The sequence below is a fragment of the Nyctibius grandis genome, chromosome 31 (assembly GCF_013368605.1).
Source record: "Nyctibius grandis isolate bNycGra1 chromosome 31, bNycGra1.pri, whole genome shotgun sequence".
NCBI classification, from domain to species: domain Eukaryota; kingdom Metazoa; phylum Chordata; class Aves; order Nyctibiiformes; family Nyctibiidae; genus Nyctibius; species Nyctibius grandis.
This window is the reverse complement of record NC_090688.1, coordinates 4,427,833-4,455,807: the sequence shown is the minus strand read 5'-3', so window position 1 is coordinate 4,455,807 and position 27,975 is coordinate 4,427,833. Positions and strand designations below refer to the sequence as shown.

Below are 27,975 nucleotides of genomic sequence, written 5' to 3'. Positions count from 1 at the left end.
TGTGCCCTCCTTTGCCCCTGAAATACAGCGCCTGGGGACTGGGTGCGGGGCTGGGTATCGCCAAGCCTCAGCCTGAAGGGGCCCTTCAGGTGCACACACACACCCCCCCACACGTGTGCACATACATACACGGGGGTGCAGGCATGTCCATGTATATGATTTAGTTTATACACACACACGCAGCCACTGCTGCGGCCGCTGCCCCGCACAGCGCACCCGGGACTCGAACCCGCGGCCCCACGGCCGCCCGGGGGAAGCCCCGCTCCCAGGAGGCCGCGCCAGCGGAACGGGGCGCCGCGCAGAGCCCGCCCCCCGCCCGGTGCCGCTTCTCCATTGGTCGCTGAGCTGCCAATCAGCGCGGAGGGCGGGGGCGGCGGCGTGCGGGCTTCCTGCGGGCGCCTTTGCGGTGACCCGGCATGGTGGGTGCCGGGCGGGGGGGGTCTGTCCGGGGGGTGCTTATCCGGGCTATGCGGGGGGTGCGTGCCCGGGGGGTGCGTGCCCGGGGTGTCACAGGGGTGTGCAGGTCCGGAGGGTGCCTCCCTGGGGGGGTGCGTGCCCGGGGGGTGCGTGCCCGGTGTGTCCCCGGGGCGGTGCGTGCCCGGGGGGTGCATGCATGGGGGGTGCATGCATGGGGGGTGCGTGTCTAGGAGGGTGCATGCCCAAATGTGCACGCCCGGGGTGTCCCAGGGGTGTGCGGGTCCGGAGGGTGCATCCCTCGGGGGGGTGCACGCCCGGGGGGTGCGTGCCCAGGGTGTCCCAGGGGTGTGCAAGTCTGGAGGGTGCCTCCCCGGGTGGGTGCATGCCCAGGGTGTCCTAGGGTGTCCCGGGGGGTGCCTCCCCGGGTGGGTGCACGCCCAGGGTGTCCCATAGCAGGGCCAGGGGCTGGGGGGAAGCAGACATCCCCAGCACTGCAGGCTGGTGGTGGGGGGGGGTCTCCAGCTCCCCCCGCCCCGCCCCGGCTCTGGGAGGTCGGGTGCCAGGGTGTCCCCCTGCGGGTGTCCCCGGCGCAGGCGGTGATGGGGGTGCAGGTGGTGGTGAGCCTGTTGGCAGCCAGCGTCATGCAGAAGATGGCCCCGCACTGCTCCTTCGCTCGCTGGCTGCTGTGTGACGGCAGGTACGTGGCACGTCCCTCCCCGCTCGTCCCCGTGGGGTCTTGGGTCACCCCACACCGCTGACACCCCACTGCTCCCTTCCAGCCTGCGCCGCTACAAGCACCCCTCGGACGAGGAGCTCTGCGCCCTGGCAGGCAAGCAGCGTCCCAAGGCCAGGCGGGACAGGGACAGGTCAGCTCGGCTCCGAGGGACTTAAACCCGTAACTGTTGTGTTTTGGGGCTGATGGAGCCATCCCCGTGTGCTGCGGGACTGCCCCGGGGAGGTGCAGCGGTGACAGCCTCGGTGCTGGTGACAAGGAGCCCCAAGCTGGGGAGGAGCCACCACACGAGTGGCTTTTGGCACCATCCCATGATGTCCCACACGAGGGACGAGCCAGCTCTTTGCGTGCCGTCCTGAGCCCAGGTTTCCCTTGCAGGAGGATGAATGGTGTGACAGATGACAAGCCCCTCTCCGTGCCCCGGGACATCGACCTCCGCCTGGACACCAGCCCCATCACCGCCGTGGATGCTCTCGGTAACCCCCCGTGCACCCACCGCTCCCTCTGCACCCAGCGTTGCCCTGGACTTGGGACCCTTGGCCATGCCCAGGACCCCCCCGTGTGTCCCCACAGCGCGGTGACGTGTCCCTCTGTCACACCAGTGCTGCGGTATTTCCTGGACTACCAGTGGTTCGTGGATTTTGCCGTCTACTCCACCGCCGTGTACGTCTTCACCGAGGGCTACTACTGCCTGGCTGACCCCCAGAAGGAGACGAACATCGGGGTGCTCTGGTGCCTGCTCACGGTCTTCTTCTCCGTGTATCCTTCTGCCGACTTTCGGGGTGCAAGGGCTGCCGATGGGTGGGGGGGGAACCCACCGCCCTTGTTTTTTCCCCGTTAAAAGCCATTTGAGGTGGAAAATTTAAATTTATGGATTTATAAACCACTCACAAACTGTCAAGGTGCCTAAAGGGAGACTTCTCCGCAGTGAAGGTGGCAGTGGCCTAATGACGATGCTTTACGATGAGCAAGGGGGTCCCGCTGGTGTTGGGGGGGTCCCGAAGCCCCCGGTTTCCTTGACCCCCCCCTCGCCCGCAGCAGGGTCTTCTTCATGGTGATGCGCCATTACTTCCGCTCGGAGGAGGGGGGTGAGCGCTCCGTCTGCCTCACCTTCGCCTTCTTCTTCCTCCTCCTCGCCATGGTGGCCCTGGTCATCCGTGAGGACTACCTGGAGTTCGGCCTCGAGCCCGGTGGGTGAGGGGGGACAGGGAGAGGCGGGTGGTCCCTGGGGACACCCTGCTCAGGGCGGGTTGCTCCCCGCAGGGCTGGCCAGTGTCAGCAGCAACCTGGAGAGTGTCCTGAAGCAGTGGGGCTGGGAGTGGACGTGAGTTGGGGGCTGGGCAGGGAGGGAAACGGGGTTTTGGGGGAGGGTTTTTTGGAAGTGTGGGGTGGGAACCCCTCCAGGGCTCACTGGGGACAGGGCCAACCCATCCTCATCCTCCACGCTGCCTCCTCTCTCCGCAGGCTGCCCCTTGCCAAGCTGGCCTTCAAGCTGGGGCTGGTGGCCCTGTGCTCCTTCCTGGGCGCCTGCCTGACCTTCCCGGGGCTGCGCCTGGCCCAGACGCACCTCGACGCTCTCCGCATGGCGGCCGACCAGCCCCTGACCCAGTTGGGTGAAATCTGCGGGTGGGGAAGGAGGCGAAGGGGGTCGGTGCCGGTGTCCCAGGGGCTGGGACCTCCCCCCCAGCTCTGTGGCTGAAGGGCAGCGAGGAGGTTTGGTGGGGGGAGAGGGTGGAGGGGTGTGGGTGAGGGCCAGTCGCTGCCCGCGGAGGGGTGGAGGGAGGGACACCGGGCTGCACGGGGGTCTCTGATGGCCCCGCCGCAGGCTCCTGCTCCACGTGAGTTTCCTGGCGCCCGTCCTCGTGGTGGTGATGTGGATCAAGCCCATCTCGCGGGACTTCCTGCTCCACGCGCCCATGGGCAAGCAGACAGTGCAGATGTAAGTGGGGCAGCGGGTCCCGCTCTGTGCCCCGGCACCCTCGCTCCAAGGGGAAACTGAGGCACGGCTGCACCACTCCACCTCCTCCACCACCAGTAGCCCCCCATCCTCCCCCCCTCTCCCATCAGACACCCTCTGTGGGACACGAGGGGGTTGTGACAGCCTGACAGCCCCCTCCTCTTGCCGCAGCATGTCGGACTCTGCCTACAACACCGCGCGCCTCTGGGCCATCGTCGGGCTCTGCCTGTTGCGCCTGGCCGTCACCCGCCGTCACCTCCAGGCGTACCTGGGCCTGGCCGAGCGCTGGGTGGAGCAGATGAGGAAGGAGGCCGGGCGCATCGCCGTGCTGGAGATCCAGCGCAAGGTCCGGGTGCGGGAGCTGAGGTGGGATGGGGGGGTTCGGGGCCCGGCCTCCTGCTCACCCCCCCCTGCCCGCAGATCACGAGGATTTACTGCTACGTGGCCGTGGTCAGCCTGCAGTACCTGGGGCCCGTCATCCTCACCCTCCACTGCACGCTGCTGCTCAAGACGCTGGGTAAGGAGGTGGCGGGGGACACGGGGGCTCGGGAGGAGACCTGCAGGTCCGGGTCAGGCTGGCAGCATCCAGGGCGTCCCCAGGCTCTCAAGAGTTGGCAGTTGGCATGACCCTAACGCGTGCAGCGAGCGTGCTGGGACTCAGCCACCAGCATGGCTGCAGCACGGGGATGGGGCTGCAGCACCGGGACCGACCCCTGTGGACCTGTCCCCTCTGTCACACAGGGCACCACTCGTGGGGGCTGTACCCGGAGCCCCCTCCCCTCCCTCCAGCAGCGACCGCAGCACCGCCACAGCCCGGCGGCGAGGACGGGGAGGACGTGCGTGCCGCCGTGGAGCAGATCACCGGCGTCCTGGGCGGCATCTTCACCCCCCTCTTCTTCCGCGGACTCTTCGCCTTCCTCGCCTGGTGGGTGGCCGCCTGCCAGGTTGTCACCAGCCTCTTCGGCCTCTATTTCCACCAGTACCTGGCAGCCTCCTGACTGGGGGGAGCTGGGACCTGCCTCGGCTGGTTTCCCCCTCTGCACATGCCTGTGGCACACGTGGACACACACGTGGGGACATTTCTGCCACCAGCTCTTGGCATGATGGATTTTATGGATCGGGGCTGGCGTGGGCATCGCCTGCTCCTGCCGCCCGTCACCACCGTGCCTGCTCTCGCCCCGCCACCGCTCCGGGCTGCGTCCCTCCGGCCCCCACATCCCCTCCCCGGCCCCGCACGGTGATGGAGGAGCTGCAGCCGGGGTTGCTGCTGCCTGCTCTGACCCGTCACGGCTGCCCAAGGCTCTGCTGCGGTGTTTCCTCGAGGGCAGCAGCTCCGGGCAGAGGACTCGGCAGGGATCACCCTTGCGTGGTGGAGACCCGACAGCGGGGCTTGCCAGCACAGACCTTGGGGTTTGCTCTGCCAAGCGATTCCCTCCGCCAGCTGAGGGTTGAGTGTGTTTTTGTAGGGTCGCTGCTCTGGCCAGCTGGGGTGGAGCTCCTTAGGGTCATCCCTCTGCTTCGTGTGAAACCCTCAGGCCGCGCAGCCTCGGCTGTTGGCTGGTTTAGAAATAAATAAGTAACTCAGAGGCTGTTTGCCACGCTGAAAGCTGAGGTTTGTTTACACTTTGTGGCCCCAAAGCCCCTCGGGGAGGGCAGGGGGGTCCCACAGCGCGAGGGCAAGCGGCAAAGCCCCGTCTGCATTACTGCAGCAATGGGAAGGGGCTGAGCACTTGCACAAACCCCCCAGCCCGGCCCCAGCAAGGAGACCTCACAGTCACCCCACCACAGCCCGACGCAGGGCCGGGTCCTGGCCCTTCCTCGCCTCGGCGCTGGGATCCCCCCGCGCTGATAAAGCTCTGCTCAGCCCTAGGGTGGCTGCAGGGGGGGGGACGGGGTCTGCGGCCCCTCGTCCCTCTCAGCCAAGCTCTTCCCCACCGCGGGGTGGGTGCTGGTCCAGCTGCATGAAAAAGGATTAGCAGGTCTGGGCTGCTCAGAGAAAGGGAGAGGGTCTCTGATCCTATTTGATAGCCTTGTAATGGTCTTAATTCCCTCTTGCTGAGGGCCGAGAGGAGCCAGCAGCCCTTTGCCCGGTGTTAACAGGGCTAATCCGGCCAGCCCTCGTCCGCCTGGTTCCCCAGACACAGTAAAAGGCCTTTTGCAAAAAATTATGGGGAAATTCCCTTTAGCAAAGCGCTGGCGACAGCAGAGCCCAGAGCAGCACCATTAAGGAACTGGGCTCCAGCAGCACCATCACCAAGACGAGGGTGGGAAGGTGCAAGGAAGACGCGCTTCCCCCAGGGCCAGGATGCAGAGGGACCCGTTCCAGCCCGCGCCATCCCATTAAAAGCTGGTCCCAGGGCCGTGATGGCTCATTTATCTAATTTTCCTTACGGCTGCGGAGGCAGCAGCCGGGGGCTGCGCGGGCAGGGAAGCCTGCGCCGCAGGAGGACGGTTGCTAAGGCCTGGGGTTGTGCTGCACTCAGACACGCAGACAGTTCCTCCCCTGAGATGTGCCCAGACGTGACCCTCTCAGGCGGGGACAATGACTAGCCAAGAGCAGGAGACACATCCACAGGCACTGAAATGGGGCCGCAGCAAATAAAATGAGCGAGCCCCCCCCCATCTTCCTCTCCCCAGAATTATTTTTACTCTTTGGATCTTGGCTTTATTTAGAATAGGGCACGGGCTGGGCTCTGCTCTCAGCAGAGAGGGGAGCAGCTGGGACCAGGAGGTTTTGTTGCCACCAAGGCTCTGCTGGCACCAGCATTCAGAGTGGCACCAGGAGCCCCTGCTGTCACCCAGACCCGGCCTCGCATCGCCCCTGCTCCCACCTACCTTGGGTGGCTGCTGAGCCGCTGGGCAAGGAGCCACAGGCTGGGGAGAGGGCTGGGGTGGCAGCAGCTCCTGGAGCTCTGCCCTCCTGCCCCTGGTTAGGGGCCAGGGGCGGTGGGCAGGGAGCCTGCTCCAGCCCTTGCCCCAGGCTTCCTGCAAGGTTCAGTGCGAGTCTCAGCCGCTGGGTCTTGCTTTCCCTTGGGGTACAAGCGGGACATCAGCTCTGCACGCAAGGGTGGGCTCCAGGGGGGTTCCTCTGGGAGGCCTGGACCCATCCTCCCTGCTGAGACCTTCCTGCCTTGCCAGGAGCGCGAGCTCACAGAATCAACCAGGTTGGAAGAGCCCTCTGGGATCATCGAGTCCCACCTTTGACCTAACACCACGGTGTCAACTAGACCGTGGCACTAAGTGCCACATCCACGGCAAAGCCTCGCAGTGTCACATCCACACCAGACCTGAAACGCAGCTGAAAGCACCGAAAACCCCAAGGGCTGAGCGGGGCCGAGCAGCAGCGGAGGGACCCCAACTTCAGGGCAGCCACTGGGCCATGGCTGAGCCGACAGTGCCACCTGCTGCCATCGCACCCCGTCCCCGTCCCACGCCGCTGGGGACAGGGACAGCGCAGGCCTCCTCTGGGGGAACCACAGGTTTTGAACCCTCTCCAGAGCCGCTTTCCTGCCTTCAAGCTTCTCCCAACTTCCACGCAAACCCCCAAAGCACCGATCCGGGCACTTTGTAGGGCGCTCCGTGGGTTGGGGGCACAGTGAGCCCCACAACAGGTACACCCAGACCCCCCCACGTTTAGTCCCTCGATAAATCCACCCAGATGTGCCAGGCCGCTCTCTTCTGAGCACCATCCAACAGCAGACACCCTCAGAGAGCCTGTAAAGTCAATCATAATTTTTTATTAAATATACATCCTCTCTTGGCACAAATCTTAAAATATATAAACATTATATAACAAAGTGTCTTCACTGCAATAAAATAGAACTCCAGATCCAAGAAAAGCAGTCAAAACTGACACACACACGGACACGCACACATTGATGGTGAGGACACGGCTTGACAAAAGGCATTTAACAGTGTTTGTGCTAATATATGCATAGACCACACAGGCAGTGAACGGTGCTGGGAAACCCTGCAGCACATGGCGCTTAGGGGGGAGACGAGGGTAGCGGGAGGGATCAGCCCCTACAATAAACAAACAAAAAGACTGTTTTGTAGGAAGGCCACCTCCTCCTCTGGCCCAGTCCAGGCAGGGAGGGTCTGTAACAGACACCCTGGCTCCCTGCAGAGCCCAGGAACCCCGTCAGGCACTGGGAAGCGGCATGGGAAGCATCCCACCACATTCCCTCCTCCTCCTGCCCGCCCAGGACTGGCACCAGACCTGCTCGGGGTCGCCACAGTGCTTCTGCTCAAAGTTTCCTTTCATGCCTCATCTGCTTTTGTGTTAAAGACACCAGAGGGTGAAGGTGATAGTGCTCGAGTCCTTCTGGGTAGAAGTTAACAGAAGTACCACTGCTTGGCCCTAGAAGCTATGAAACTGCTTTTGGAGAGCTTCCACGGAGTACCAACGCTCCACCACACCACCCACCCCATGGCTTTCAGTGACTTCATGCCTCAGGAGCCTGCAACTCCTCTCCTGATCCTTCCACCACGGTCCTGCCAACCTCCAGCCGGCTCTTTGGCGGCTCTGCCTTCCCCGGGAACTGGCAGAGGTCTGCACGGGGCACGCAGGACAAAGGGGTTTGCAAGAAGCCAGCTCAGATCCCACCTCTCACATATTCAAGTTCCCTAACTGACCCCCCAAGGCTCCCAGAAGGGCCACCTCTCCCCGAGCTACCAACCCAGCAAGCAGCCACTCTCACAGAGCAAATGGGCATCACGTGCAGGTACCAAAGAGGAAGCGATAAGACGCAGCAGCATTTCACAGCTTGTGAAGGAAAGGTGCTAGGAGAAGGAAAGGTGCTAGGATGGACCAGTAGTTCAAGAACCTTTCAAAAAAAAAAACCCCTTCTGCCCCATCATCTGGTGCCTTTAACTTCTTGCCCCCACACAAGCATCCCTCCTGTGAGTGGGAAGCCTCGTCGGGCTGTTTGGGCATCGCTACCAAAGCTGCAGTTTTGTCATTTCAGATGCGTTTCACTGGACCTGATTTTCTCGAAGTGCTAGTGCGGGACTAAAGGTGCAGAAGCAGGAGGGGGGGAGAGTAGACAAGAAAAAAAAAAAGCACAAATTAATGTTTGGCAGTAACACATTAAGGAACAATGAGAAACATGACTTGAAAATAGAAGCAAGGAATTTGAGGAGAATAAAATGAAAGATTGAGGGATTTGGGGTAGTAAAGAAGTTCTAAAGAAAAGAAGGACTAGAGGATATTCCTGTTAGACTTGTCTCCTTTCTCAGAGCCAAAGGCAAGGGACCTTCTTGGCCAGCACACAGGCACCCTCCCTCTCCAAATCAGCATGCCCCAAACTCCTCGGGCACTCATTCCAGGCAGCAGAGAGATCTGGAACATATCTCAATTCAGGCAAGGATTAAGAGAAGGGAAGAGAACACTCTGTTTCTCCTTTTCTACATTCAAATCAGAGAAGGAAAAAAAAAAAAAAGCTATTTAAAACAACCCAAAGCAATAACACACAGTTACTGTGAACACTTTAGAAACAAAAGCACCAAAACCATTCAGACTGAATTCAAAGATCCGTCTCTGAACACTCAGCCTGCAAAACTTGGAAGAACATGTTTGGCTACAATTCCATTGAACTAAAATCAGGTGCAGCTGCTAATTAGGGGACAACTTATCTGAGCCCAACGCTTCCAAGTCTGGCTGTGCTTCAGGTCTTGCTTCTCAGCTCAGAGTCCCCAGGCTCTAGATGAGCTGCCTGCACGGAGAGTTTCGGCTGCGAGGTGGGTGATGCCAGGGTCAGCTGGCCAGAAGAAGGCAGAACCTTCTGCCTCCTCCCCAGGCTTCCCGTTCATTTAACCCACTAGCTGCACTCCTGGCACAGCAGAAGGTTCCCTGTGCAGATCTGCCCTCCTGTTCAGTCCCAAACAAGAGGCCAGTTATCCAGTGTAAATCCTTTCTCAGTCAGGACCCAGGAGGAATTAAGCCACCTCTGTTGCCACAGGGGTTCAGTAATGCTCAACACCTCATAAGACAAGGTCTGCTGCGCTTGCCTACGAGTTGACCTACCGTACCGTGGAGCAAAGGAGCCTGCTCTGACTTGGATGCCACAGTTCAGCCTCCTCTCCTCTTTGCACAGTACCCACGAGCTGTGCAGAAAGGGCTGCACTTTGAACCGGCAGCCTCCAAGCTGAGCGAGAGCTTGGCATGGATTGTACACACAGTCAGCCACACGTACACGCACAGCCAACTGCTGACACACGTAGCTGCTGGCCTGTACCTCACTTTTGTGGTAGGATGCAACCGCCTTCGAATTTCCTCACTGGGCCAGACAAGATAAAGACAAGAGCAGAAGTAATTGGCTTCTCCATTGGAGAAAAGAAATCAGCGCTCTTGCAAAGGACTAAGCAAAATTTCACCCAAAGAGCACAGCTGATCACCTTCCATCAGCAATGGGAGCAAAAAACATACAGAATTCATGGCTATCAATCTCTTAAGACTCTTAAAACACCACCACCTAACATTTCTTTAATTACAAGGTAAATCAGTGACTGCAGTCAAGTTTCACAACAGAAATCACTATTTGTGGGCTTGGAGGCAGAAATTACTGAGGTTAATACCCCGCCCATCCACAACCATTAAAGTGTGATCGATCCCACATGTTCTGGGAACAACACGCACACTAATACTGCAGTACTGGCTCTCCGCCACGTCCACAAAATGCAAGTGTAGGTGCTCGATTCCTAGGGAAATATTTGGCATCAGAAGCAAGTTATGCTCCAAAGAACAAGTGCAAAGACAAAAGAAAGCTATTTCTACCAATTGTGCAATTATCTCCAGTCCCATTAATAAAGCCGTGACACAAGGCTCAAGCTACAACAGCTAAAATACATACACCAGAAAAGGACAGCTTTTAAATTATGCCTTATTTTAGTTTTATACATTACGGACTATACCAGCTGGAAAGGGATTTTTAATCTTGGCTTATGTAATCTGATTCTCAGAGAAGTCTGAAGTTTGCTCTGACCTCCCTTGCACTCCGAATTTAATATAGGAATGGAACATAAAACCCAAATCTCCATTTCCCTGAAGATGGATTTGAAACAGAAACACTGAAAGGTACTTCACCATTCACTGTCAAATTGCAACTGGAAATGATTGGCACTATATGTAATTTTTGAAGGGATGATACTGGCTGGGGAGCCCATTCTCCCAAGGACACAGTTGGTCCAGAAGAACTCTAGGAATAAAAGCAAGTGGGCTTAGATGTGGACTAATGAATGGAGGCAACACAGCAGGCACCAAAAGACAACAGGGTTGTTCAGAAGCAAGGCCAGCAGCTCGAGTCAGCTCCGAGGCTGCATTCACCAGACGTGAAGAGCTTTTCAGGACAGCTCAGCCTGCATCCCACGTGCATCTTTGAGATGTTTGTTCTTGCGTCGTGCATACAGCGGCAACAACAATACTGAAGGATAAAACTGCTTAAATTTTAAGTCTGTAACACTTCCTTTTCTAGGGCATCAACACTACAGTCTGCCAAATCCCTCAGAAAACGCTGCCTGTAAGACCATGACAACAATGGAAGGGTTTGGGTAGCCTGAAAGCACTACTGCAGTTTGAGTCAATGCAGTTTGGGAATCCAGGCCCAGCCCTGCTCAATAACACTGACAACAAATACGGGAATTTGATTTACAAAACCGCTCAGAGCTTTCCTCCCCTGCTGTCTACAGTCTTTGGTAATCTCAGAGGGACACTGCAAACAAGGGCTATTTTATGCAACACAACCCAGAAATGAGAAGAACATTTGAAAAAGGGCAGCATTTCCAGCCAGAGCTCACATTCAACTTCCAGAACAAAAGAAGCGACCCGGACCTGTTAAATCCTGCTGTGTCCTGTTTCACGGGGAGCGATGCCTACAGGTCAGAGGAATCTGGACTTCCCGACAGACTAACTGGAATATTGCACTTGGCAGACTGCCTCCAGCTAACACGTGGTCAGTAACTACATCTGCCTACCAGGAGCAGCAGCCATTTCCCAGTTTCAGGGGTTCATTCCAACAGCACCGAGTCCCCTCTTTCATCAGCCACCGCTTCATCTGCCCACAGAGACCAGGTGAGGAGCCAGCAGCAGCAGCACGTGTTTGTTTGAGAGGCTCCCCTCCTGGCATCAAAGAGTAAAACAGAAGGGTGAGGCAGCTACTTTGGAGGACTCAGTTCTGCAGAATTGTAAGAAGAATTTTGTTTAGGAACGGGTTAGTTTCAGGTTGAGGTTTCCAAGTAACTCAGAGGCTCATTAAAAAGCAAAAATCCAACGACAACAGAAAACAAACAAACAAACAAACAAGAAAGGTAAGTTCTCAGCTGCAGGAGAGCATGTACGAAGTGAGGGAACGCTAGCATTGCTCTTTCTACACGTGTTGGACTTTTCCCCAGCAAGGGCTGTGGGGATTAAGCTACTACCTTTCAACATTAGTGCTGTGCTGTAATTTACGGAGAAGGATCTGCGTCAGGTCAAAGGTTGTGAAGCTTATTCCCACTGCAATTGGACCTTTGACCCAGTTCATGCTGAGTCCTTTGTACAAGCCACGGATTAGTCCCTCTTCTCTTATAATCTCCTGCATGGTGAGAAGGATGGAACTGTACGTGTGTCCCATAACCCCCGCCGTCTGCATTCGTCGGCGAACCACATCCAGGGGGTAAGAAGCTGACTGGCCAATCAAGCCTGCACAGGCACCAAACAAAAGCCGCTCCGGAGGGGATGGCTGCGATTTCCCACTGTGATCTGGGAAAGAGAAAGTAGCAGAGTGTAGAAAGCTTCTTGTAATAAACACCATTAAGGTCAAGTGGGCTGAGAGCCAGAGAGAGTACTGAGTGCCAGAGCCCCTCAGACTTTGTTCCCGACTTGGTTGTTAGCTGACTTGGTACGTAACCAAGTCCTTCTGCACCCAGGACTTGCCCCTTCTTGTTCCTCTGCCAGAGATTCTGCTTTTCTGCAGCTTGCCTTCTTCATAGTCAGGAATCAGAGGGAGGCAGGCACAAGGCACCCTCCACAAGCACAGAACATGGCAATTGGCTTCAAGGCCGGGAAAAGGACTTGTACCACTGAATTTAAACATCTCAAGTTGGCTAAAAGCCAAAAATCAAACCAAGTTGCCCTTACCTGCATGTAGTTTCTTCAACGTCTCATAGGTGAAGAAGCTAAGCCCAGCATAGGGAATCACTCCAAGGATGGTTGGTGTAAATCCTCTATACAATGTCTTCAATCCTTCCTCTCGGGATATTCGGATGAAGACATGAACAATATTGCTGTACCTGGCATGTGGACACAGGAAAACCAAATCTGTGCTGGTTAGTGACTGCACACACCAGTAATATTTCCAACAGGACTTTCTGAAGGATCAACAATTAATTAATTCAGCTCTGAGCTCATCAAACAGCTCAGAAGGGATTTCAGAAGCCTGTCTGCGAGGAGAAGCCAGTCAGCAGCTCTCCTCTAGCCCTATCACCACATGCCATCCTGTCTGTTAGAGCTCTTCCGGAGGCGTTGTGCCAGCTGGCCTCCTAAAGAACCAACACACAGGTTTTACTAGTGAGGTCTTTCAGTATCTATCTCCTTCCAGTCCCTGGAATAACCAGGACTCCGGTCATTTAATCAGTGCTCAGACCCCAGCAGTAAGAGGTTTATTACACCAAAGGCTCCGAGCAAGAAGTGACCCAGAAAACGGGAATAAAGTCATCTGACCTTAAAAGAAAGTTCTGCGTTTGTTCTCGGTGCTTGTACTTGCTTTCGTTAGGCACTTACATCTCCTTCGGCGTGACAGCCATTCGAGCACGGACCATATCCAAGGGGTAGGTTAACATGGCAGCCGTTGTGCCTGCCAGAGAGCCAGCAATGAATCGAGGAAAGGGTGTCAGCGCTCTAAAGTAAGGTGAGAGAAGAGACCAAACAGATCACCTGGAGATGGAAATACTCTGTGACTTTTGAGGATGGCTCTACTCTATCAGCTAGTGAATCCCTTCCCTGCCTGCGTAGTAAAGAGAGTTGGGTGGGTGGGGGTTGAAGCAGCTGTGGTTTGCCACAGCCATTCAAGATGGAGGCTTAGAGAAAATCTCTGTTGAGGACAGCAAGCCTGACCTGGGGTGTCTCAGACACTATATGCCCAAGAGCAAGAGGCTCAGGCCACATGCATGGCTCAGGTAACAGCACGAGGCTGGAGCTTGTTGCTTCTCCTGCAAAGAAAAGCTCTTTGTTTTGCCTGCCCACTCTCAGCACAGGGAAGTGCTAACAATGTCTAGGCCACTTCTTGCTCACGCCTCTAGAAGACAGAGTCTTCTTCTCACAAAGATCTCCCCTGTGCAAGACTAGAAGCCCAGCCCTTTGCTTAGCCCAACTCACACACCCTGTTCTGCAAAGCCATCACGAGAGGGGCCGGCACAACTCCATACCAGAGCTTTCAACTCAGCAGGCCTGCACGGAGCAGAGAAACGTGCTCCCTCCCTACAATCTACGGTCCCACAAACTGCTCCATCCTCCTCTGCAAGGATCAAAGCCACGCTGCATCTTACTTTCCCTGGAAGCCGTAGTAACTCCCCAGGAGCTGCTTGTACTCTTCGTGCGCACAGAACTGAATGGCAGCGTAGGGGATCACACGGACCATGGTGGCTGAGTTCCCTCGCCAGAGACTCCAGAAGCCTTCGTTGAGGTAGGTGCGATAAATCAGCCTGTAGGCTTCCTGCAGGCAACAGACCAAAGGTCAGACAGGGAGATCATGATAAGAGGGAGTCCAAACAATAGAGGGGGAAGACGTGACCCTATAGCTTAACCTCTCCAAATCCTCCTTCCTACCCCAACCACTGTAAGCTGATATCAGCTGTTCACGCTCGCAACCCTGACTCCAGAGTAAGGCAACTAAAACGTCATCTCTGGGGAGAATGAGTCAGATACATTAAAGCCAAAAAGGACCAGAGTCAGGAAGACAGAGCTTTAGACTCAAGACATCTTCGTTTTCCCTCTGAGGGCAAGGCACAGAGCTGGTCTGCTGTTTGCACAAACCATTTCTCAAGCCAAATTAATCTTCTTAGTGTAAGACAGAAACATTTGGATGACACAGATTAGCACAGCACACACGGAACAGCTGTGATGCACATGCATCAAAGCATTCAGCAAGCCATGATAGCGATCAGCTCCCAAATTCACATTTCCTATATACTCTGAAACAGCTCCAGTGGTGGTCGGGGGAAAGAAAGCAAGCACAAGAGGAGAAGGCCTAACAAAACAAAGCCCTGAGCCATGCCACGACATTTACTGTCACGTCACGGGTAGAACCTGGAGCATGAATGAGGAGTGAGGCCGCTCTGTGCTACGTACTGGACAAAAACATGAACGTGAAAGAGCACTGTCCTGAGGAGTATCATAAACAATCCTGTTTCCAGTCCTTCCCTCTATGCTCTTTATGAGTGTTGCTAATAAAACCCAAGCAAGAAAGTTAAATAAATACACACAACAGATGCTGTTAGGGCTATTACAACCATTAATCAAACACTTCAGGTCAACAGGAGACAGACACATCACCTCACCTTGGCAGAAAATCTTTTCGAAGACACTAAAAAGAAAAAATGAGCGTTAGGTCTTGCAATACATTTAGATGGATCAAATAAACCATACAGGCATTTTATCTAAGGGATAAGAATATAAGCAAAGGAATTAATACAAGAGAAAATAGAGATTCTTTATAATAAACAAAGACTGTCCACTGCTAAGTGCTCCTAAGCTCTCTTTAGCACATAAGTTCATTTTACTGTTATGAAAATGCTCAGTTTCTGTCACACTTCTTACTGTAAAGCACTAAAAATAAATGAATAAATAAAAAAAAAAAAATCAAAACTGCACCGACCACTTATTTCAGTGGAGCATTTCCATGCACAGTTCCAGCCCAACGCCAGAATCCAGCAAAGAACGGGTCTGTTTAGCGAGGCTCCACGCAAGAATGGTTTCATCCCAGCAAAACTCAAATGAACACTCCGTTTCTTTTCTTGCATCCATTCAAACTGACAGCATCTCTTTAACTATGTAATACACGAGGCATTTGGAAGCGAGATTTATTTGGCACACAGCAGCTCTGTTTTGTAACGTTGCTCCAGCAGGAAGGAAACCCAGGCTAAAACCCCAACAGCAACGCTAATGAAACATGGTTCCAATTAAGTGTCTATTGCAGTTTCTCTCAAACTCCTTTGAGACTTGTAACCTCTCAAGTGTATCAAACAATCACATGCAAATAGATTTTCACCAGGCTGCTCCTTTATGCAATTCAACACCTTTTGTTTTTTAAGAAATAAAAACACCTCAATAACCAACTGCAGCTGGCTCTGCAATGGCAAAGAGCTCTTTGCCCTCTCCCACAGGAAAATTCTTCAGCCTCTAGTTCAAGGGACAACCTTCCTACACGCACATGACCCAAAGATGCTTTCCCTCTTCATCGACAGGGAAGAGGCCCCAGAGTAAAAACCTTTAGGAGAGCAAGAGACTAAGAAATCCCTTAGATACTAAGAAACTGGTCAGAACGAGCAGGTTTTAATCACATCCTCTGCAACGAGTTCAATGGGCCAAACCAAACAGGTCTTTTAATAAATGTAGGCCTGTCCAAATTAAAGGTGATTTATACTGTCAGCTGTTGACTCACCCCAGTTCTGCAGTTTCCATCTCACCTCTGATCCTGACATTTCCAACCTTCAGTGAACTACAGTGTTTGTTCTGGTGAGAAAGCACAGCGCGTACTCGTTGCTGCACAAGCATCTGGTCACAGATGCAACCCCTGCCTGCAGCCAGCCCAGGCTTTAGCTCCCTACAGCTTCAACTCCCTGATTTATATCCCCGCTATGCCAGACCTCAGCCCCTGCTATGCTGAGAATGAAAATCCTGTCAAATGAAAGTCAATTCAAAATTAAATCTCATCCAGGGATTAGATTAAATCTACCCGATTCATTTAATCTGGGATGTCAACCAGATTTAAAATTCTTGGCCTCACCAAATGTCTGCTGTATTAACTGTCCGCGCTCTTCCCTTTGGGACAATTAGTGTAGCTGACAGCTCCTGCCCCGAAACAGGGGAACTGAACAGAGCCCATGATGGGGCTGAATCCCAAATCCCCCTCAACGCGTGAGAATTTTCTACTCCAATTAGCTGAATTTCATTTTCAGTTACACACTTCACAGGTGCCAAAAAGGGCTTTGCAATACAAAGCTAGGTATGCCAGCTCCAATGCCTCTTGTGGTATTTTTCATCACTAACTTCAACGCTAACCAAAACAATTCAGCTGCAATACAATGCAACTCTTAGTAGAAAACACTGTGTACGTTTGAGCAGGCACAGCCTGGCATCCAGCCTTCAGCAAGAAACTCAAACAGCTCAGTTATCTCCTTCCAGTGTCACCTCATCTCCTTGTACTGCTCCTTTCCCCTCCCCACCTTATTTCTCCAAACTGAACAGACACAGAAATCCAAAGCGTTACCAAATCATCCCCTCAAATGCCACCTTTACCGTGTCTATTTACTCTGCACTCCCAAACTCCTCCCTTATGTCACAGAATGCACGTAGCCAGTCAACACTCACAAGCCACAGGCATCATCTCTAAGCAGCAATCTGTGCATCTGCCTTACACTGAAATAGCAGAACTCTTGCTGACTGCCATGAGACTTGGATCCAATAGCACGGGCCAGACGCACGGCTGACTGACACCTGCAATAATCCTACCAAGAATCAAACAACAGGTTTTTAGACTCAACTCACTGTGGTAAGGTCACTATTCTGTCTGCATCCTGCCAGGTCTCTGCAGACTGAAGAGATCAGGCTGGCTGAACTGATCAGAGAAGCTGGTTTGGATTCTGCTAACAATAAAATAAGAGCATTTTGCAAATCCAACAGGACTCACCTTGAAACATGATTTTTGTCCTATCCAGTGGAGCTACTGCAGTTTTAGCAACAGCACCAGCCAATGCACCAGACATCAGGGAGTTGAGTACTTTCTTTTTCTCCTGGTTATCCTGGAACAAAGCATTGTTCAGTATGACACAGACAACCCTAAGCAAAAGTTGTAATATTTCACCTTTGCTGCAGCATTTACCCCCTCTCAAGGACTTGGGTCAAAATCCTCTTCAAAATTTCAAGCGCAGTAAATTCCTGGTCAGACCATGAAGCACAAAGACTAGACTTGTCTGCCAAGGTGCAAAGTTCCAAGGTCTGCCACCTCTTACAGGTACTGTCTTCTCTCTACTAAGATTTCTAAGAGATAAGCCACTATCTCCTCATGATTTAGCCATGTACAGAAGGCAAGTTTCTTTCTTGTCCTTCCAGTAACACACAAGCCCTATTTCCACATTGTTCCCAAGATCCTAAGAATAAAACAAGACAGGTTTCCTACTATGATAAATGGAATGGAAGTGGTTTTGTTATTGACATTCCTGCCACAGCTCATATTTATAAAGCAGCTATCTTCTTGTAACACATGGGTAGAAAGCAAGTAAATGACTTGAAATCTAACACCGTGAAGGTTATGGACTGAAAAACAAGTCAAGACAAGGCTTAAGAACGTTAACTTTTGATATGCTTTGTGTTTTCATGGAGGAGTTAACATTTTTCTTTTTTTCAGAATGTTTCACAACTGAAAAGTTAATGTTTATTACCAAAATACAGGGTTCAGTTCAATTTTCCCTTCCAATCTCTGCCTGTCCGGTGCTAAACGCAAGGGCAGCCATGCAAAGGCAGCACTGTGTGAACTTCAGCCTGAGTTTTCCTCTAAATCAGACCAACGTTCAGAGTCACCTTCTCTTCCAGTGTTTCTAACAAGAGTCTAGCAAGAGCAGGGAAACCAAGACTTATGGCTCTCTTCCCAGCTCTGCCACCAAAGACACAACAAGACATAACCTTGAACGAGGAACGCAGCCCTGCCTGCCTGTCAGCTGTGAGCGATGCCCAGCCTCTTCCCAGAGGGCTGCAACTGTTTGGCTGTCCTCAAAGAAAGCAAAAGTTACATGTTACGTGGCTTGCACACACACTGCAACTCTTTCAGGATGCCGCAGCTCAAATCCCATAGAGAAGCTTCCTTTGGACAGTAGCCACCCAGTCTTCTCTCAAACTCACTGCACATACCCAACAATCTCCTGCTCTCACCTCTGAAGGAAGATGGGTTGATGTAACTGGCTCCACATCCTGCCGTTTGAAATCCACTTGACCTTCTCTCACACCATTACCCATACCAGTTGCACTTACAAGTGGGCAGAAGAGCTACGGCTCCTAAATTGAAAACAAGAACAAAACACGCCTTAGTGTCAAAAGCAGGAAATATGCAGGTAATGAAAAGCCTGTCCAGGAAGGAGGAGTGACCTACTCCCAGGGCCATTTTCAGTAGGAAAACCCCTCTCCCAAGCTCTTGGATGAAGAGCATTTCCAGGATCCCAGCGCCATTTCCTTCCCTTAAGGTGCAAGTATATGTGTGTGTGGGGGGGGTACTTTGGTGCTATGTAAAAACTGCATCAATCATATTCACTCTTTCCAACCCAGCAGCACGTTACAACATCAAAATATCCACAGTTTCTAGAGAGAAGAATCAGATCCTGCTCTGTCCTCTTCCATCCCTTACAGTGAGGATGTTGGTTGCTACTCGGTCTGACTGCTGAGCATCTAGATATTGGAGAAGGCATATAGAAATTTAAAACCCAGCCCTGGAAAAGGGAAAAAATAGTCACAGCAGCAAGTCCTGAAAGCCTGCCATAAGCAATTGGAGGTTATTTTAGGAAAGAGAGAGATCCAATGCCTCACACGTGCCATAAAGGCTATTTTGATGACGCCAGCGATTTGACTGAAAGCGGCACGTTGGTGACTTCAGAGCTCCCTTTCTGCACACTCACAACGCACGTGGGCTTGTAGCTAGTGAGTGGGTGCAGTTTGCACAGATGTTTCTTGCTGCGATACATGCTCTCACCTGCCTCAGGAAAGGCAAGGTCAGTCTGACCTTAGCTGCAGAGATAATGCTTTAAATAGAAGCCATTACTTTAGCATCTCACTTTCTAATAGTTCTGCTTTTTATGATGCATTTTTTTCACCTTGATAAATGCAGAAAGAGCTAAAGTTTGAAAAATTGGAGTTAGCACAGCAAGGTGGCCTCTCCGAGTCCTGAATCTATTCACAAATGGGGTCTGTAACTACAAAGATCAGTTTTCTCAGCAACAAGCCTGCTCAAATAGCCACATTTCCATTTTGTTAGCTTCCTTTCAAGGAATGTGGCATTAGGAAATCCGAATTCCCAAACTGCTCCTCAGTTCTGTCACAGCCTTCTCGTGTGTCCTCCAGCAAGTTACTTCACCTCTGCCCCCCTCTGATGCCCAGGAAACCTCAGGCACAGCAGCTTGCTCACTTGGAAAGGCCGACTTAAGACTACTTTTCTTTATTTTTTAACAATCTCGAGATATTATATGCTTGTCAGCACCTTTCATACTTGCTGACCTATTTTTTTCCCCAACATCGCTCTCATAAATTAGTGCCAGACTTCACTTACAAACCCCCTTGGTTGCAGCAGAGATATTAACACAAAGCCAGAGGCAGAGCAGCTTTGTCTGTACTCGTGCATGACCAATTTGTGATGATGAAGCTCCGCACGACCCGTGCGCTCAGTCCAAGCGAGGACAAACACACCTGGGTATCTTTAATGCCAGACATCACTTGCTAGAGCTTTGGGAAGACACATATCAATGTGTTTACAACTCCTGAGGGTGTTTTTGAAAAAAAAGGAGATCGCGGGATGTTGTTCAGAGAGTAATAACTCAAAATTTTAATGAAAGACAACATCTGATAGTCCAAAGCATGACCTAAACAGCATCAACATTTGCACTTGAAAAGTTCTATCACAGAAGCTTGGTCACATCAGACCACATGAACAAAAACTCCTGGAAGGATCAAGACCGAAGATGATTCATAACACTACAGAGCAGAGCACTTCATTAAATTATTTTGAAGAACACAGGCTGTTGATTATTTCTAATTACTATCTGCAGTTACTTCCTTTCCTTCTTATCTCACGTACCTGGAAAACTCATTGTAAAACAATGCCTTTCAGGAAAAGCATGAAAGAAATCACGGGCAGAGATACTATCCCTAGCTATCTCAAAGAAAGAAATGTAGGTCACAATATCAGATTTATCTCTAGCAAAAACAGACCCACAAAAATAGAAACCATGCTAAAGGGCTGAGCAATGCAATATGCAACTTTGGTTTAAAACATGATTTTGAAAGACGATTGAGAAAGAGATGACTAAAAGGCAATTTTAAAACTAAACTGACGCTATTAAGCCTGGACTTATTTTAGAACATGCACATGCATAAAGATGATACCCATTTACTCAACAATATTCTCTTTGATCCTATTCAGAGATGTTTTTTTTTATTTTTAGTGCCTGATGCCCTGATCTTACAAACACCTGTCTATATGCTCAATGTTACGTATTAAAACTGCCCCCATGCTCTACATAAATATAGGCTCTAAACTTGCAGAGACATAAATGTAAAAATAGCATTTATTATTTTTATCCACATTTGCTCGCTGCAAAGCAATGCAGCTTTGTTTTATTTTGGAGCTGGGCTGGATTCTGACATCGGTGAGTTATTAACTGAATTCTGGCTGTTACGACCAATAACGCACACACGAGCCACAGGGAACAAAGCTTTGCTTTAAAGTTGCCGTGTGAATTTGTAGTGCCTGGCCATCAGAAACCAGACGTTATTTTGCATATACAGCAATCTGACTCGCTCATTAAGTAATCCACTGAAACCCAACACAGAGCAGCTGGGTATTTTTTAAATCCTTGTATTTTGTATATCCCCACACACAGTCATTACTTATGTTTACAAAGCCCCAGGAAACTAGAAAAATAGCTGTGGATTAGATTTATTTTTTTATAACACACTTCTGTGTTATTTATATTGTAGTTACACGGGTCCTTGTCACACATCTGGATCCAGACTCCTCAGCACTACACGCTGCAGAGCAAACCATTCCCCTAAGAGAATATATAATCAGAAAGGAAAACTGCTGGCGAAGGCGAGTTCAAAAGTTAAAGAGGTTTAATGAGTAACATACGCTGTGCTTTTACAACAAAATTAACGATAGTTTATTGAAAGTACAAAGCACTTACTCCGGCCTCCAGTTTCAACTCCATCAGAAAACACTGCCTGTAACTTAGCCATGCTAACTCACAGTCACAGATTAAAGATTATTTATTGAGCTGTGAAACAGGGAAGCTCAGGCCCTTCGTTTCTGGCAGTGGCATCTTGGACAAACTGATGAACTGGCTGTGATGGTCTGCTCTGTGATGGTCTGCTCTGAGCCCTGGGACTCTTTCTAGGTGTCCTGCCCGTGTTCTAGCAATTGCAGAAACATCTGTGCCCTAAAACAAGCTCCATTCCCTGCATACCAGGCGATGCACAGATTATGCTCCGCGCGCTAAAGCCGAGAGCATTGTTAGTCTTTCCCTTCCATTCTCCCAGCTCTCTCTAGCGGCACTTAATGAATACCTGAGCAAGTTCTATCAAGCTGTCAAACTGACTCTGACAAGTCAGACATTCTGCTTTTCTTGGTGGTGATTTTGATTAAAAGGACAAGCGAGACAGAATCAAGTTATTCAGATGATGAAAGCAACCCACTAGGAAGAATCTCTTACAGGCAGGTGCCAGTTCATTGCCCAAAGAGGGGTGTGGGCTTAGAGAAAAAACAGCTCTAGCTGTCCAAGCCACTTGTGAATCCGGTCATGATGCTATATTTCAACTATTTAATTTGAACATATTTTAAGTTACACAGTCTTAGGATAATTAGTTCCTTGGCAGAAGAGCCAAGGAGTTTCAGAGACCAGCATCACAGCTAAGCAACAAGCACAAATTCTGCAGTTAGGGTGTGTACAATTAACATCATATTGCTAAAGTAAAGGCTTGTGAATTATTAAACACTTCCATATTTCAACATTAAACCTTAGTTAAAAGTTTGAATTCACACCATTACAGCATGACCTGCCTGAAATTCCTCCTTTATGTATTTTACCAGCTACGCACATGCTTTCCCACGGCAGATCACCACCACCAACTTCAGGAGCAGCAGGAGGGAGGAGATCTGGGTCTTGCACAAACCTCACAGCTGAGGGAGGGAGAAATCACACTGCTCATCCTCTCCGAGCTCCACTAACATCCCAACCACTCCCATTCTGCCAACACCCAGGCAGACCCAAAACTTACTGTTAATAGAAAAATACCTTAACTGCAAAAGCAGACCCAGGCATTACAGTTTTCACATCACTACCCCGTCAGAAAACAGGAGGAGCCCGGGCACCCAGCCCAGAGACTGGCTTGCAACGTGTCATTACCAAAAAACACGTTTGATATTCTCCAGTGGAATTTAGACCTGTCACAAAACACTAAGATATCTGGAAGAACGTCATCTATCCAGCAAGAACAGCAGACACACTGCAAAGCAAACAGCCAGCACCATCAGCTGCCTGAATCCAATGGCAGCTATTTGCTAAGAAATGTTTGGTTTTTTCCTCAGACAATCCCAGTAGTAATTACAAAAGCCATTTAGAGCCCTGGACATGGGAGCGTCCTGACAGACAGGTAATGGCAAACCCACATGGTTTCAGCTGGCAAGAGCTGCTATGACTTGATGCCCACAAAATGCACTGGATCCATAAGACAGGCAGAAGAAACTTACTCCTGCTATCCCTTCTAATTACCAAAAAGGAGGAGACAAAACAAGGTGCATACAGAAACTTAGAAGACTTTTTTATTCAGCCACTGGGAGTGGTGTACAGCACGTACCACACCTACAGCTCGCCAGCATCACTGTTACACAAACCTGGATGAAGTCACAGTTCACCTCTGGGGCAGAATTTCAGTTTCATTCAGGTAAAGTCACAGGCAGAGCTGCATTCAGATATGCCAACTTCCCTCATTCTCAACAGCTATCCAGTTCCTAACTCTTCTTCTTTTTATTATGTCGTTAATATCACTAATGAAAGCATATAATTAAATTAGGAAAAAAGAAAACCAAGATAGTACCTGCAGAAATTTTCACACATTTTCCCAGGCAGGCTGAAGTTAAACAGTACCCAGGGAAGTCGCTCAATTAAGTTTCCTTCAATTGTTATTCTTAAACTGAGCAATTGAGCCTGACAGAGAAAGAGATGTGGTAAGAGCCGAGATTACTGCAGCCTTAAATTCGCCCTTGGAGCAAAAGCATCACAGAAAAATCAGAGAAAAAAAAGCTGAAACACTCAGAAGAGGGGGATGAACTATAACTAGATGGTCCCTTGAGGTCCGTCTTCGCCTTCCAGTTTGATTAAGCCATTAAAAATCGAAACCAGATATGCCCTGCAGACTCAATTCTCTTCAGTCACATCCATCTTTCAGTTGCATACAAATCTGATCCCAAAACATTAGCTATGAATAGTCCACTTCTTCCTTTAAAGGCCTGTACAGAAACTGTTAGCATGGTTTTAAAGAATCATGGACAATTTAACCAAAAGGCTCACTCTATGACAGTATCTGGAAGAGTTTAATTTTTTTTATACGCTTTCTTAGCTGCGAAGTACAAAATAAATTCTCCTCCTGCCTCCCTCAGCCAGAGACAACTCAAGTCTGCCAATAAAACTGAGGATAAAGATACAAATTCTTTGCATGGTTTTAGATTATCTGTCTTGAATTAAGCTGAACGCTGAGAAACGGTTAAATCTAAACCTCTACTAGCAGAGTCAGCTGAATTATTCAGAGGGGTCCAGGGACTCACATTTAGAACTACACTTGGAAGGAAGGCGTGAGCCACAGAACAGAGAAAATCCTGGCAAGAACAAACAGTGCCTCATTCTTCAGTTGCTGAAAGATGACTGTTGTGGGGAACACCTCAGCTACGCTTTCCAGCCAAAAACTGAAGACCAGTTCTTATCTGCAAGACAGATAACAGCTTTATCTGAGCGGGAATGGAGCACTTAAACAAGGGGACTGAATCACAGGGGACCTCTGCTCAACCCACTCCGTTTGTCAGGCAGCAATCACCTTCCTTCAGGAACAGAAGGCAGAAAACCAGCACGCACACAAAACCCCAAGCATCCTCTGAGCTTGAATACTCCTCTCAAAAATTATTTCTCAGAGGTAATGTCATAAAGAAATGACAATAAAGTATTATCTGTGACCTCATGGTCAGCAGGTCTCCTGCAGACCCAAGCAAATGCCAGCTTTCCCATGAGTGGATCCTAGATATATTCACCTGAATGTCACCACAGGCACACACGAGGTCCCGAAGTGACAGATCCCAGCACACATGTTTTTTTTTTAATTCAAACTGACATTATTTTGAATACGAGCAACCCCCAGTCAATACACGAGCAATCTTTGCCAGGAACTATTTCAACACAACAATGGACAATCACAATCTCTGCTCTAAAACCCCAGCAGTTTCAATAGCCTATGAAAAAAAAAGGAAAATAAAGAACTAAAAATCTTCCATCGTTAAGCAGAACGACCCACAAGTGTGCCAAGCAGGTGTCATTGGCAATGCTTCCACATTGTACGGAGTCACGCTGGACCTTGAGTCACCCACCCTGCTGTCACCCTCACTCTACATCGTACTAAAGTTAATGCAAAGTTAAGCATCAACTCTGCCTAGCCAAAGCATCGCACACTTCAATTAAGTTTGATTAACTTACAGTAACTCAGGCCCAGCAGCACTAACACACGACACAGACACACCTTCATCATTAACTGCACAACAGCAAGGAGTAGCGGATTTAAAGCACAACTAAAGAGCAAAGAACTCCTCCAACACTCATTTATTTTATGACCTGGAGTAAGCTGTTTGCATTTCAGTTCACCTTTCCATACAACACAAGAAGTAATCTCCCTTCATAAGACAGGGATACTCACACATCACCTGGAAAACGAACAGCACCGCAGTGTGAAGCATTGGTATGAGTTTCACAGAAGGAAGGTACAAACCTGAATGCATCCTCCTACAATTAGCAGCAAAGTTACTAGAAGAAAATTATTGCTGGTTCCTGAGCTTTTTTTTCTAACAGCAAACCTGTCTGACCTGTACCAAGCCCAGCTGCTTTGCCAGGTAACCACACACTCACGGCTGCGTTGGTGCTCACCTCAGGTTTTATGTAACCTCCTGACGCAAAGTGTAGCACCAGATATGCCTGAAACACGCACTCGCAGTGGGGACTGCCTAGGTCGGTGTACTAGCTACAGCTGCAGGTCAAGCAAAAAGAAATCGTTGCAGCTCCTGACTCATACTGCTGTGCTAACAAGAGCTAAAATTCCCCTGCCTGAAGCAATCACTGGGGCCAGCGAGCTCCTGCTGAAATGCAACACCAAGGACAGCCCCAGTCCCCCCTCCGCAGCAGCTCTCCTCGAGACCAGCACTCAGAGGTCCTAAACAATGGTTTTGATTTGCTGGGGGAAAGAAAAATAAGTGTTGAGTATCCACAGCTCTAGAAGGATGTAAAGATGCTCAGAGTTACCTAGAATCCATCCCTGGTGTCTTAGACATCTAATCATACGGTTATTTTTAAACACATTCACCCACAGGTTGCTGGTATGATTACACCAACCCTCTGGTACCCGTATTACACAGGCTCTCTTGCCTCAGCTGTTTTCCAACACCCACAGACATCCCTTCTCTTCCTTTACACACACCCCCTTTTCCCAAACTAGAGTCATTTAAAAACCAGAATGTTTTCAAAACACTCTAAATTCATCAAACCGCAGAAAAACATCGCAGGAGCACACAACCTCCAGAAAAAGCTTTGCAGTTAATGCGACCATGAAGCGTAAGAACCCAACACAAAAAAGAGCCAAGCGACGGCAGACTCCAAACCCACTCTACGCAGTTTGCTAAAATAACAGCCAACAGGAAAAACAGAGTCAACAAACGCAAACACATCTTCAACTCCTCCAAACTTCAGGGGAGCGCAGGTTTCAGGTCAACAAAGCAACTGCAGCACCAACTGCTGCGCTTGTGGTACAGCGAGTCACACGTTTACATGCAGCAGAGGTGGAACAGCGTTTATTAACCCTGTTTAATCATTTCCAGCATTTTCCGTGTGTCTTTTTGTGTTACAATTTAAACCCAATCCGAGACGCTTCTTCCATTTCCACATCTGAAGGCACAGCAGGAAAATCACCCCTGCTCTGCAACTTTTTGCTTACGCTGAAGTAGGATGGAAGCAGAAGACGCTGAGAGATCTGTATTTAATGTCTTCCACGCCCTCTGGTATCTACCCCTCAGCTGGCAAACACAAGCTCGCCTTATTCTCAGGCTCACATCAACTTAGAAAAACAAATAAAAATCACACCTGGCGTCTAAGCGCGCACCAGGAGAGGCACGTTCACCTGAGCCCAGCTTTGATCAAAAGCCTCTGAAGGGAAGAGGAGCCTGAGGTGCCCAACGCAGACACCCGCCGCCCACCTGAGCAGCGGGCCGGGCTGGCAAGGCCGGGGCCTGGCAGGGAGGCAGAAGCAGGCAAGGGGGGCAGCGGGGCAGGCCGGCGAGGTGGCAGGGCAGGCAGGCGGGCCAGGCAAGGCCGGGAAGGCAGGCAGGGCGGGCAGGGCAGCCTGCAGGCAGCCGGCTGAGGCGCGGAGCGGCCGGGCAGCGCGACCCGGGGCGGGCTGGGCCGCCGGCGCGGTGCCGCAGGTCGCGGTGACCACGGCAAAGGCCGGCGCCGCTCCCCTGCAGAGCGGGCCGGCGCCCGGCGCCGCTCCAGCCGCTCCCCCGAACTCCCGGGCGGGAAGAAACGGCGGCGAAGCGCGGCCGGAGGAAGCAGAGCCCCGCCGCTGCCGGTCGCGCCGCCGGGACAGCTCGGAGGCGGACGGGGGGCGAAGCGGCGGTGACCCCGCGGGAGGCCGCGGCAATGTCACCCGGCCCCGCACGCCGCGACACAGCCCGCGGCCGCCCGGCCCTCGGGCACGACGGCGCGGCGATGGGCGCCCGGGGCCGTGTCAGCGCCCGCTACGGGGCGGAGGGCCCGGGCCCGCCCCGCACTCACCGGCTCGGTCGCTCCGCGCTCGGCGCCGCCTCAGCCGCCGTGTCCCCGCGGCCGTCAGGCCTCCCCCTCCCCGGCTGCGCCCGCGGGAGGCGGGGCCAGCCCTGACGGGCGGCCAATCCCCGCGGCAGGGGCAGTACCGTGCGCGGGGAGTGGCTGCGCGGCCGCAGACAGGCGGTGGCTGCAGCCAATCGGTGCCGGGAAGGGGCGGGCTGCGCGGCTTGGGGGCGGAGCGCGGTGGGGCGGTACGGAGGGAGGCGGGGCGGGCCCGGCGCTGCGCGGTGCTGGGGCGCGCAGATCCCGCGCAGGTCCCTGCTCAGCGTCCGGGCTCCGCCGCCCGCAGCGGGCCCTGCCCGGCTCTACCGCCCCCCGCCTCCCCTGGGGCGGCGTGCCGTGCCGTGCCTGACCCTTCTCCTGGACGGCTGTGTGCTGTGCTCGGCCCCGGTGTCCCCGGGGGAGCGTGCTGCTGTGCCTGGCCCCCGTGTCCCGCACGGCAGCGTGGGGTGCCAGGCCCCGGCGTTCCCCAGGGCAGCATGCAGCGCCTGGCTGGCGCACCCTGCAGGGCAGCACACCGTGCCTGGCCTGCAGCTGCGTCCCAGCAGGGCTTTGCCCCACAGCCCCTTCACCCCCGCTCTGTCCATTCCCCACACCTCAGTCAGGGTTAAAACCAAGAGAGGGTAGCTACAAGCAGCTCAGCATTGCACTAACACTCGTTTAAAGCAGAAGGAAAATAAACCCAAGCTTTCCTGCCCCATGTTTGATTCTCTCACAGCACCACATTAGGCTTTGGTGCTGGTCCTCACCCACCCCAGACCCACCAGCAAGGCAAAGCCCGAGAGAG

At 51.8% G+C, this 27,975-nt stretch overlaps 2 protein-coding genes across 3 annotated transcripts; one reads left to right on the top strand and one right to left on the bottom strand.

Annotated features, from left to right (window-relative positions):
* The first annotated feature begins 353 nt into the window (after positions 1-353).
* Positions 354-4,713, top strand: TMEM161A (transmembrane protein 161A). Its single transcript, XM_068420548.1, has 12 exons — positions 354-419; positions 1,011-1,114; positions 1,197-1,283; positions 1,529-1,626; positions 1,753-1,909; positions 2,189-2,340; positions 2,414-2,474; positions 2,615-2,758; positions 2,976-3,089; positions 3,279-3,453; positions 3,528-3,624; positions 3,849-4,713. Exons 1-12 carry the CDS (start codon positions 417-419, stop codon positions 4,103-4,105), a joined length of 1,449 nt encoding a protein of 482 aa, XP_068276649.1. The 5' UTR covers positions 354-416; the 3' UTR covers positions 4,106-4,713.
* Positions 4,714-6,824: 2,111 nt separating this feature from the next.
* Positions 6,825-27,215, bottom strand: SLC25A42 (solute carrier family 25 member 42). 2 transcript variants are annotated; one of them, XM_068420614.1, is made up of 8 exons: positions 27,138-27,215; positions 18,229-18,351; positions 16,991-17,102; positions 14,640-14,665; positions 13,629-13,795; positions 12,865-12,981; positions 12,223-12,374; positions 6,825-11,844 (listed from the first exon to the last, which is right to left on the bottom strand). In XM_068420614.1, the coding sequence occupies exons 2-8, from the start codon at positions 18,310-18,312 to the stop codon at positions 11,519-11,521; spliced, it is 984 nt and encodes a 327-aa protein (XP_068276715.1). In that variant the 5' UTR covers positions 18,313-18,351; positions 27,138-27,215; the 3' UTR covers positions 6,825-11,518. The 2 variants fall into 2 exon arrangements, with proteins under 2 accessions (XP_068276715.1, XP_068276716.1); XM_068420615.1 differs by lacking the exon at positions 27,138-27,215 and adding an exon at positions 18,446-18,678.
* Between the last annotated feature and the right edge of the window lie 760 nt (positions 27,216-27,975).

What these genes read in the sequence shown, in the direction of transcription:
- TMEM161A (XM_068420548.1), top strand. An exon ending in TGGCTGCTGTGTGACGGCAG is followed by an intron (nt 1,115 to 1,196) that starts GTACGTGGCACG and finishes GCTCCCTTCCAG; the next exon opens with CCTGCGCCGCTACAAGCACC. An exon ending in GGCAAGCAGACAGTGCAGAT is followed by an intron (nt 3,090 to 3,278) that starts GTAAGTGGGGCA and finishes CTCTTGCCGCAG; the next exon opens with CATGTCGGACTCTGCCTACA.
- SLC25A42 (XM_068420614.1), bottom strand. Translation starts at nt 18,312, where the DNA reads ATGGGTAATGGTGTGAGAGAAGGTCAAGTGGATTTCAAACGGCAGGAT. An exon ending in CAACCCATCTTCCTTCAGAG is followed by an intron (nt 17,103 to 18,228) that starts GTGAGAGCAGGA and finishes GCTTTGTTCCAG; the next exon opens with GATAACCAGGAGAAAAAGAA. An exon ending in GCTGTCACGCCGAAGGAGAT is followed by an intron (nt 12,375 to 12,864) that starts GTAAGTGCCTAA and finishes TCCACATGCCAG; the next exon opens with GTACAGCAATATTGTTCATG.